Source organism: Elephantulus edwardii, unplaced genomic scaffold (genome assembly GCF_000299155.1).
Source record: "Elephantulus edwardii isolate Elephantulus edwardi_28Jun2011 unplaced genomic scaffold, EleEdw1.0 scaffold00053, whole genome shotgun sequence".
Classification (NCBI taxonomy): Eukaryota; Metazoa; Chordata; class Mammalia; order Macroscelidea; family Macroscelididae; genus Elephantulus; species Elephantulus edwardii.
In genome coordinates, this window is record NW_006399803.1 from 12,662,107 (window position 1) to 12,674,180 (window position 12,074).

Consider the following 12,074-nt stretch of genomic DNA (forward strand, 5'->3'; position numbering starts at 1 on the left):
GCAGCTTGACAATTAAACTTTCCACCTTCGTACAGACGTTGTTTTAGGGAGCTCTGGCATCCTAGTGGCAAGAAGCTGTGCTGCTATCACTGAAACAAAAGGTTCAAGGCCACCAGCAGCTCCACAGAAGGATGTGTTGTCTCCTCCCCTGAGATTAACTGCCTCTGAAAACCCACAGGAGATTCAGCTATGGGTCCGTTCCAGCTCTATAGTACATAACATCAACAAAAACCAACAAAAGGCCCAATTTAGCTGTATAACTATTTTTATTCTACAAAAATAATGCCATAATGCTCACTGTGGGGAAAGAATTTCTTTTTACCTAAAAAACATATTAACAATCTCAAGTAAATAATATTTCAATACCTTCCTTCCTATCTTTTGGTATGTATCCTTTTATCCAATTGTTTAGTCTTAGTGATTCTTTTAAGCGAACTAGCTACTCTTTGAAAGTACTAAAGTCCCATTTTACAGCAGTGGCACCATGCAATATTTGTCCTTTTGTGACTGAGATATTTCACTCAGCATAATGTCCTCCTGGCTCACCCATTTTGAATAATCTTGCATAAGTTCCTTGTTTTAAAATGCAGTGTAGTATTCCATTGTGTGAATATACCACAGTTTCAGGGTTGGGGTAAGACTGAGAAAAACTGGATAGATTGTGTATACTGAAACAGATGAGGGAATGAATAATTTAAAAGCAATATATGATAGGGTATTATGGTTATCACAGGAGTCTACAATTAAGGTTGCATAATGGAATGTACTTGGGGCGGTGGGGGTGCGGGGGGATTGTGTACCAGGGAAGGAGTGTTTCTTTCGCTTTTGAAGAGAGGAGCAAACTGGGCGGGGGGGGAGTAGGGGGGAGAGAAGTGCAGCAATGAATGAATGGAAATCCAAAATCTCTGTAAATGTTCATTAAAATTATTTTAAAAAAAAGATACCTGAGTGGTAGGGTTGTAGTTTTTGCTTTGTCCTTTTATAGCTAAATGATATTTTATGCTAAATTATATATATATATATATATATATATATATATAAACAAATTCAAGGACTCACAAAAAAGTACTGAAGTTTCTCTTTGTGAATTCATTCTTCTAATTAAATGGTTGTGTTGTTCTTCCATACTGTTGAGTCAATTATGAATCATCTTGACACAACATAGTAGTTTTTAGTAGGCTTTCTTGGTTATAATCTCTAAAGAAACATAAGGCTAGGACTGTACTTTTGAAAAGCCACTATATGAGTTCAGGCCACTTACCTTTCGGTTACCACGAAAGCACCTAATCATAGCACATATTCTATGTTTCTTTTTAAGAAATAAGTATTCTTGTATAAAGCACTCTAGTGGCATAGTCCATCTTTAGCAAGTTTCAGTACTAACTTCTGACTCCAAGAGACAGAGATGATCAATCCCCTCCAGTTGCAATTTACAACCTTGGCAAGCTAATGGAGGTTTCTATGAGTCAGAATTACCTCAACACTCATAAGGGTGAGTTTTTGTATTAGCCTCTGACTTCTAACTAGAAAGATCTCTTGTGAATATTCCTTAGAAATCAGATACACTCATTTCTCTTTTAAAAACTGCACAACGTTAGCCAATAGCATAAAAACCCAAAAGGCCATAAATTATGTTATCGGTTAGGTGTCTTTCCTATCTGTGTTTGTTAGACATGAAATATAACATGTTTGTTATAAATAATGTGAGGAAAAAATCTTTCTGGGGAAAAATATCCACATAGTAAGACATGCAACATGATGATAAATTATTTAAATCTTTCTGTGGCCTGGATTAAAACTTATATGCATGTGAAAATTGATCAGTGTCTAAAGAAGGCCAAAGAATAATTGATGTCTTTGAATTATGGTGTGGGCAAAGAATACTGAACAAACCATCGACTGCTGAAAGAAGGAACACATCTGTTTTGGAGGAAGTAAAACCAGATTGTTCTTAAAATCAAGGATGGAGAGACTTTGGCATATCATTAAGTGAGGCCAGTCCCTAGAGATGATTAGTGAAGCAGAGGGTCAGTGAAAAGGAGGAAGACTCTCAATGAGATGGACTGTTGCAGTAACTAACATTTGATGGTGCAGAATTGAACAATGCTTCATTCTATTGTAAAACAGTTATTGTGAGTAAAAAAAAAAAAAAAAATTAGATTACCCCTAACGAAGACCACAAGGAAGATATGCTCTGTCTGGGATTACACTTTAAAGTCACACAAAGACTATTCAACAATGTCTAACCTAACACTCTACTTTGAAGTTAATTTTTATTCTAACCCTTATCTTGCAAATATCTACTAGCTCTTACCACTAGCCCAGTGATTATATCGGGACAAAAAGATAAGACTGTTTTCACAAATAAAACCGAATTGTATCCATGTTGGAACTCACTCTTGAATATATAATCAGTTTCAAATGGAAGTTTTAAATATAAACTTCAGTGTTTTCTATTTTAATGGTTTTGAAAATTAATTTTTTGACCAATGAATTGGTTGCAGTAGAAACATATATTCCAAACAGAATTTTACACATAACTCCAATATAAATGAAAGAGGTAAGACTTGGAATCTCTTTATTGGTGTGTTAACAAAGAGACGTTAAGGAATAGGCTTGATGCCAGTTGACCTACTTGGGCCCCATTTTATCACCATCTCCCCTTACTCCATTCTAGGTACAACAGTTTAGTTTTGTCAGAAATTTCATCAATTATATATCCAAATTTTATGAATTCTATATCAAAGTTAAGAAAGTTTGTCTACTTTGTCACCAATTCCCTATGACTCAATTTTTGTTCAATTATTTCTTTTTATTCTAGTTTGGTGTTTTAAAAATGTCCCTTTTCTCATCATGTTATTCATTGCTTTGTATTTCAGACCTGTTGGGTGTATAGTAATACATTCTGCATTGTGGCACATTCAGACAATGATAATGACTTCTGGGAAACTGCAATTTTACTAAAAGGAAAAATCAGAATTTCTTTAAACAAGGCACAAAAGTAAACAAGTCTCATACACAAAGAGTACATTTTCAGGTTATTTCCAAAGGATATTTATTTCATCAAATATCAAGAATGAGTTACTGTGCTGTGTTACTGTCAAGATGCATCATGTGATGGATGTTTTTCAAGTAGGACTTAGCAGCCATCTGTCTCCTCGGGAGATTTCTTTTACTTAAATTCAGAAAATGAAGAAGATTTGAAACACTCACTTATGAAACTTAGTGACTATAGCTTTCAGTAAGGATGAAACCTAAATATAAAAGAAAAACAAAACTTTACTGTATATCATCGACAACCTACATTATGCAGATGAAACAACTTTGCTTTCTGAAAGTGAAGAGGATATGAAATGCTACTGTAGAAGGTCCAGAACTACAATTTTCAGTATAGGTTACCTCTTAACATCAAGAAAACAAATGGCCCCGCTTCAGGCCCAACAGGCAACATTATGATAGATGGAGAAAGGTTTGAAGCTGTCAATGATTTCATCTTATGTGGATCCACAATCAACACCATTGGTACCAGCAGCCAAGAAATCAGCAGACATGTTATACTGGGCAAGTCTTCTGTCAGAGACATCTCCAAAATACTGCACAGATGACAGGTCTACTTCATGCGATGGTTTTCTCAATTGCCTGCTATGCGTCAGAGAGCTGGACAATGAATAAAGATGACAGAAGAATTGATTGTTTTGAGTTGTGGTGTTGGAGAAGAGTACTGACTATCCCTTGGACTGCCAAAAGAACAAACATATGTCTTGGAAAAATTTCAGGCAGAATAGTCCTTGGAAATAGAGATGGTGAAGCTTCATCTTTCAAGCTTTGGACAAGTAGTTAGACAAGCTTATTCCATGAAAGGGACATTATCCTTGGAAAGATGAAGGGCCAGTGAAGGAGAGGAAGACCCTTAAAGATATTGATTGACATGGTGACTTAGCAATGGACTCTAGTGTATCAGAGATGATGGCCTAGGGAAGAGAAAGGTTCAGGTTGCTGCTCATAGGACCACTCTGAGTCATACCCAGCTCTACAGCACCTAACAACAATGATGACAATTTAAGCAATATCATAATAAATGGAGAAAAGATTGAAACTGGCAAGAGTTTCCTTTTACTTGCATTAGTAATCAATGCTCATGGAAACAGAGTCAAGAAATCATAGAATGTATTGTATTGGGAAAACCTTCCTTTAAAGTGCTAAAAAGCCAAGGATTTAACTTTGATGACTGAGTTACTTCTGGCCCAAGATAAGTTATTTTTCAGTAATTGTCTATGCATGTCAGAGTTACACAATACATAAGGAAGACTGAAGAAGAATTGTTACCTTTGAATTGTGGTACTTACAAAAATGTTAAAAGGACTGCAAAAAAAAAAAGGAAACAAAGCTATCTTTGAAGAAGTTCAGCCAGAATGCTTCTTAGAAGCAAAAATGCTAAAGCTTCATCTCACATAAGTCTGGTGTTTTTCAGGAGGGACTAATGCCCAGAAAAAGACATCATGCTTATAAAATAGAAATCAATGCAAATAAGGCAACCTTCAGCAAACAGATTGACACAGTGGCTTCTCTAAGGTTTTTTTAGTACAGCGGTGATTGTTGGGATGGCACAGGGTCAGGCACTGTGTTGCACATATAGTTGCTATGGTTCAGAGTTGACTTAAAGACACTCAACAAAAAATAATCCTTTACTTTTGTAGGTCAAAAAGGGGGGTAGGATATATGGCAGTACATATAAAAATTGTTTACTGTGTGACATAATTTTTAAAAATATTTGAGTTTATAATATTTTTTCCTAACTTCTGTGCATATGTATGATTCCTAGAGATTGATAAGATCGAGACAGGATATGGCCTTTATTGCAGAGTAAAAATGCCAGTGAGTATAAAATAATGAATTCATAAGGGCTTGTATGTGTTTAGAAAGGGATTGAGAGTGGGAAGTGCTCCAGGAAAAATGTTGGTATTATTAAAAGTTAGGGATTAAAGGAGATAACATTTGACATGAGATGCTATTGTTACTGTTAATATATTGAAAAGGCTTATGAATGGCAAAGGAGGATTTAAAATATATTTTCTATAAATTAAGAAATGCTTTCATAGCTCTTTGCTATTCACTCCACAGGATCAGTAAAATTGTGCAGCTGTATATAATGCTATTGACCACTGTTATTTATATGAGGTTGCAAAATTCAGAGAGCACAGTACAAGCGCTCTTCTATCTGTTAGTCCCTTAAGCTGGACATGACTATGCACTTGAATGTATTTTAGAAAATACCAGTCACCATGCATTGCACACTAACAGCTGCAGACTCATGCCCATAGAGAAGGAAAGAACTTGAAATGCTATACAGATGGGTCCACTTGCTGTTATTTTGTGTGAACCTTAAGTTCAATGGGAAAGAAAAGAAAATCAATGGAAAAAAATTCTACCAACAGTTTGTTTAATTATTCTCCTTGTTTGAAAAAAGAATTTACTTTAGGTATGAATACACCTTGATCAATTATAGAGGAAATTGTTTAGATGGCTCTTCATGTTATTGTTGTTATGTAACATCAAGTTGCTTAATACACATAGAAACCATATGTACAACAGCTCTGAACCCTGCTCTATCCTGTACCAACCTTATTGTGACATGCCTACCCCCATTACCCCAATCACTGAAACAATTCATATCATTAAGGGTGTTCCTCCCATGTGCTGTCCCTGTATTCCCCCAAGTATCCCTCTCCAAGGACTGGTTCCCTCCTTGCAGCATGCCCAAAGTATGTCACATGAAGCTTAAAAATACTTGCCTCTAAGGAGCAGCTTGGTTTCACTCTCTCTAGAATGAACTTGTTTGTTCTTTTCACAGTCCATAGCATATTCAGTACTATTCTCCAGCACCACAGCTCAAAGACATCCATTCTCCTTCTGTCATCCATAAGTCATTGTCCAGCTTTCTGATGCATAGCAAACAATTGCTAAGCGTATGGCCTGGATCAGGTGCACCTGTCTCCAGACTGACATTTTTGTTCTTCAGAGAGGTCTGTGACAGCTGACTTTCCCAATGCAATTTGTCTTTTTTTTTTGTTATTTTTTGTGTGTGTGTACCATCAAATTGGATCTGACTGGTGCAGGAAGAGATTGCCCCTCCTTCTCTAGCACAGCATCTGGTGGTTACAAACTGCATACCTCTGGGATTGCAATGCAGATTTTTGCCACTAGGCCACCAGAGCTCACCGCAACTTGTCTTTTAATGTCCTGGCTGCTGATACAAGAGTGTTGATTGTGGAGCCAAGTAAATGAAAACTGTTAACAATCTCAATCTCTTCACCATCTATCATGATGCTGCTATTTGCCCCAGTGGTGAGAATCTTTGTTTTCTTGATGTTGAACTTCAATCAAAATAAGACTGAAAGATTTTATATAAATTATCTGTACAGAAGGTAATATGGATGGACATAGAACCAAGCACAAGTTGCCTTTCTGTCTCAGATTTATACATTTCAGAGGACAAATATGATAAAGGAGTCTCTACAGCAAGACAGACACTACCATCTGACTTCTGGATAGAATATAGCCTTGTTACTCAGTGTTTGGAATATATTCATAAAGAAAGTAGCCTTAGTTATGGGTGAATATATGCAATATCCCAGTAATATGATCCTTTATCTCCAAAAGTGATATACTTATTGTGAATGCTAAATGTAAAATTTCATAAATAAAAATTGCCAATAAAGTAACATTTCCTGGGGAATCCTAACAGTAGTTTGGTAGCTGATCAGTTAAATGAGTTCCTTATATGCTAAAGGGGACAATAATTTTTCCCTTTCTAAGTTAAAACATATTACGTGTTTATGTCTTGCTTTCAACTCACAGTGGCACTATCAGAATGCCAGATCAAAAAATGTGGTATCATAAATAACAAATATTAAAGGATACTCATAAAAGAAAAGAAACTTTTTCAGTGATCTTATAGTCATTGAATATCTCTCAAGCACTAGTGGCCTAGTGGGTAAAAGTTGAGCTGAAAATTTAAAAGCAGGCAGTTGGAATGCACTAGCTGCTACAGTAGAGAAAGAGGGGCAGTCTCTTCATCTGCAATATGCAGACTCTGAATATCTGCTGGTGAGTCAGCTATGAGTTGCTTCTGACTTATTGGCAATGAATTGAGTTAGTTCTCAAAAGCTATACATCTTGCAGAATGGTGGAATTATATTATCACAAAAGACTCAGGTAAGGTAAAAACACTGAGTGGAAGAAACTTTCAGAATTGAGGGTGTTATTCTCCAAGTAGAAGTTTATAAAAATATTATGCGAGCAAAAGCTAAAATATAAAAGTATGTTAATGAGGTTAAGTCTCTCTTATAGTTCCTCTAATAGACTTATTTGTGATATTTGTGTTTATGTCCCTACCACCTTAAACTTTGTAGGTTAGAATCCTGGTACTTCATAGTGGGAAAATGGGACAGTTCTGTCAGAGGATTTACTAAGACTTCCACTGAATTGGAAAGTATGAGAGTCACTTGTTCATTATGTACTTCTCACCCCATCTGAACAACACAACTATTAAGAGATTACTACAGTCATTACCATGAGAACATTGAGTGGCTGCTAAACAATTAGGAAGCTCTGGTGGCCAAGTGGTAAGAAACTACCCTGCAATCCCGAAAGTGTGTGGTTTGAATCCACCAGTTGCATTTTGGGAGAAGGATGGGCAACCTCCTCCCATGCAGTTAACTGTACACCCTCTGGAGGATCAGCTATGGGTCAATTCTGACTCAATGGTACTCAACAATATACTCATTACCATGAGAATATAGAGTTGCTGCTATTTTCTGAGCAAAGGGGGGGTTTACTTGAAACTCAAGTACTCCATGCTCAGATAAGATAATTGTGTCATTTTTCCTGTGTGTTGTTGAATTGCAACTGGCCCATAGCTGATACTCCAACAAGTTTTCTAAGGCAGTAAATTGTATACGAGGTAATTGCCTAGCCTTCTGCTGCAATTTTGGATTTCAGTGAAGCTTCTTATCACTAGGCTACCAAGGCTTGTAAAATAGTAAGAAAATATGAAATAAGTGATCTAAGACTCTGTTGCATATGCTCTCAAAGATCAGAAATATCACTAGATATTGTTTAAGATGTACCTCTCTTTAGTCTTTTTGCGGGGGTAGAGAGACAGAGGGAGAGAGAGAAAGAGAGAGAGAGACTGCGGGGGTAGAGAGAGAGAGGGAGAGAGAGAAAGAGAGAGAGACTATCTAGAAATAAAATCCAAAAGCAAAAAGGTTGCATTTCCTGGGATAGTTGGTGTGTTTTCAATAACAGATAAACTCTATAACTATATATGTTTAATTTTTTAATTACTTGCTAAGTAAAAATCCCCAATAATTGCCACCAATATTATCATCTTATCTCCTGATCTTCTAACACTCTCAGTCATATCATAGAAAGAGAATTGATGCCTTTGAGCTGTGGTGTCAGAGAAGAGTATTGAATATCCCATGGACTGCTAAGAGAACAAAACAGGTTCGTCCTGGATAGAGTGAATCCGGGCTGCTCTTTGGAGGCAAGGATTCTGAAGCTTCTTCATCAGACATACTTTGGACATGTTGCAAGGAGGGACAAGTCCTTGGATAGGAATATCATGCTTGACAGGGTGGAGGGACAGCACAGGAGAGGAAGACCTTCCATGAGATGGATTGATTCAGTGACTGGGGTAATGGGGATAGGTGTGTCAATACGTCTGGCACAGAATAGAGAAGAGTTTAGTGCTGCTAGATATAGGGTCGCTATCAGTCAATAGGCCACTCGATGACACATAACAACAACAATAACATCTGTCCTACAGTTAAACTAGAAGCTCAGATACTTTTAGACCTAGATAGTTCAAACTTATGGATTGATTTATTTATCGTTTTTCTCATTTTGTACTGTTCTCATTTTGTACTGCTGGAGAAGAGTACTGAGAATACCATGGACTGCTAGGAAAACAAATAGATTTGTCCTGGAGAGGGTTAAACCGGGTGGCTCCTTGGAGGCAAGGATTCTGAGGCTCCGTCTAACTTACTTCGGACATGTAGTGAGGAGAGACCGGTCCTTGGAGAGGGACATCATGCTTGGGAGGGTGGAGGGACGACGCAGGAGAGGAAGGCCCTCTATGAGATGGATTGATTCAGTGACTGGGATAATTGGGATGGGAGTGTCAGAGACAGTGCGATTGGCACAGGACAGAGCGGAGTTTAGGGCTGTTGTACATAGGGTCGCTATGAGTCGCAGGCGACTCGACGGCACATAACAACAACAACAACAATTTGAGAGTGTACAAAGACTCTCACTACCTTACTCTCTACTGGTTAATTAGTGTTTCACCATGAATGTTGTGTATTGGAAGGTATTTTTTTAAAATCTGAGAATGAGATTAACATTCATAAAACTTGTAAGGACCTCAGATCAGAGTAATACTGCATTCCATCCCCAATGAAACAAAACAAAGACAGCCACAAACATTTGAAAGCAAGTCACATTTTTGCATACCATCCATTCTTCTTGCATTTAACAGAATGTTAAAGATACTACATCTTCTGAATTTATTAGCTTGGTATTTAGCATGTTTCACAGCCTATTTAGAAAAGAAGGTTCATTATTGCTGGTTAAATTAGCCTCATGAAAATGTTGTTGGCAAAAGGTTACAGAAATGAATGAGTTTTAACCACACAGCATATTAGACCATTTATCACTATAATTTAAAAAGGTGATTTAAACTCAGTTGCTTAAAGGATAGAGATTCCAATAAAAGTTAATAATTAAAATTTAGATGACATGATTAGCTCTTCATTTTGATAACAAGTCGACAAAAGTACACTGAGTATTTACCTACTCACATAGTTTCTTAGGAAACATTGAGGATAATGAAATTAAATGCTATCATCATGTATGAATTAACTGGAATATATGTACACACATACACACACACACATATATATATTCTGGTGATGTCATTAAGTGATGCCTGGCTCCCTTCCAAAATACAAAAGGCTCAGTCTTGCCAATGGTTCTATGTGAGAAGCACTTGAGGGTCTACTATAAAATTATTGCCTACCTGTATTGCCTCCCTGTTGTATTTTGTTTTAGAGGTTCACTGAGTCAGAATCTACCAGATGGGAAGAAATATTTATTAACTGGGTTTATATTTTGTCAATTTTTGCAATTATTTTAGATATAAGTTAGATTACTTGGATATCTCATGTTACCTTCAGACATGTTACTTTCCATATCCTTCGATTAATCACAGTTTTATTAAAGTTTTCATGTTTACCTTTGAAATGTATGACTTCTGCTATCGATGAAGGGTATATTTAGTATTATTAAAAGTTCTGTAAGAATATTTTATTTGTATTTTTTTCTTTTATCATCAGAATTTTGGCTCTTATGGTATAAACTCATGATATTTTTATTAAAATGATCTTTTTTTCCCTAATGAACTCGTAGGACCTTGCTCAAAGGAATGGTGAAATGACTTCTTAGTTACTTGACAACATTGACTAACTTGCTGTTTTGGCAACCCTGTCTTACGTGCTCCTCATTTCTTTAACAGAAATCAGGAAATCAAAGAACTTGGTGAGCTTGCTCCACACTGGGACAACTTAAGGAAAAATGTCCTTAGTCACTGTGATCAAATGGTGAATATGTACCAAGACATATTGACAGAACTGAACAAGGAAACAGGTATGAAAACACGAATTTTTATTATTTGTATTTAATGTGTTTTATGTGAAAAAATACCCAACACATCATTGCTATGAAAATAGGAGAACAAAGATGAAAAATACTTAAAAAATAAATTAAGTCTTTTTATTTTAAAATCTACCACTTTGACATTAAAACAAGAAAGCAAAAACTGTATTGTTTTATCACATATTAGTATGTCAAATATTATCATTATTATTAGAGAGTACTGGTGATCTAGTTGCAAGAAACTATGCTGCAATCCCAAAGGCACGTGGTTCAAATCCACTAGCTGCTTTGTGGGAGAAGTATGGGCAGTGTCCTCCAGTGTGATTAACTGCTTCTGAAAAACCAACCCATAAGTTGGTTCTAACTTGATGGCACACAACAACAACAACAACAACAACAACGAAAAAACAACTTTACTTAAAAACTAATTCCTGAAAAATTAAGCCACTCAATTATCGGATATATTTATCTATAATTTATGTCTGTCAAATCAATGCCTGTCTAATAGATCACTTAAAACATGTACAAACACACACAGCATACTCATACACACACACACACACACACACACACACACAACCATTATTCATTTACTTATATGTTATTTGTTTATTACTAATAACTTTTTTTTTTAACTCTAGGGTCTTCTTTCAAATCAAGCAGCAGCAAAGGAGAGAAAACTTTAGAATTTGTTCCAGTAAATCTACATTTGCAAAGAATGCAAGTGCACAGTCCTCACCTGAAAGGTATACAGTATTAATCTTTTTAAATGGCTGTGTTATGTCCTAATGTATATTTCCTTTAAAAATGTGTCTACTGTCAAACATGAAGAATGTACTGGTTCTCAAAAGATGAAGATAGAACAACTGAAATAGAAAATAACCATGAATAATGTGCAACTGTTATTTGTCTCTGAGCAGAACTATATCAACATGGTACCTGAATTATGTTTCAGGTGGAAATAAAAAATTAGTAGCAACCTACAGATTTGTTAGAATAGAGGGCTATTGAAGTAATACCTACATTACAAATAGGATTAAAATAAAGGAAATTGAGGATGATGAAAAAAATGAGACAAGAGTTCTTTTTCTCCTTATTATGCGAAAACAAATTCCAGACGTGAGGTTTTCCTATGACTTGAGGGTCACTATCAACAGAGTCCAAGTATATGTCCAAATATAGGTTTTGCCTTCTCATGATGAACTGTTCTGGGATTCCCATTCTTCTCAGAGTCAGCCACAGTTTGTTATGATCCACACAGTTAAACGCCTTTCCATAATCAATGAAACACAGATAGACATTCTTCTGGTATTCCCTGCTTTCAGCTAAGATCCATCTAACATCAGCTACAATATCCC

At 36.2% G+C, this 12,074-nt stretch overlaps 1 protein-coding gene across 1 annotated transcript in view; it reads left to right on the plus strand.

Moving 5' to 3' along the window:
• The window catches only part of INPP4B (inositol polyphosphate-4-phosphatase, type II, 105kDa), a 702,969-nt gene that overhangs the window by 387,290 nt on the left and 303,605 nt on the right, over positions 1-12,074 (plus strand). The window contains exons 10-11 of the mRNA XM_006887014.1: positions 10,577-10,707; positions 11,358-11,462. Of these exons, the coding sequence (XP_006887076.1) occupies positions 10,577-10,707; positions 11,358-11,462 (236 nt within the window). The remainder of the gene's footprint in view (positions 1-10,576; positions 10,708-11,357; positions 11,463-12,074) is intronic.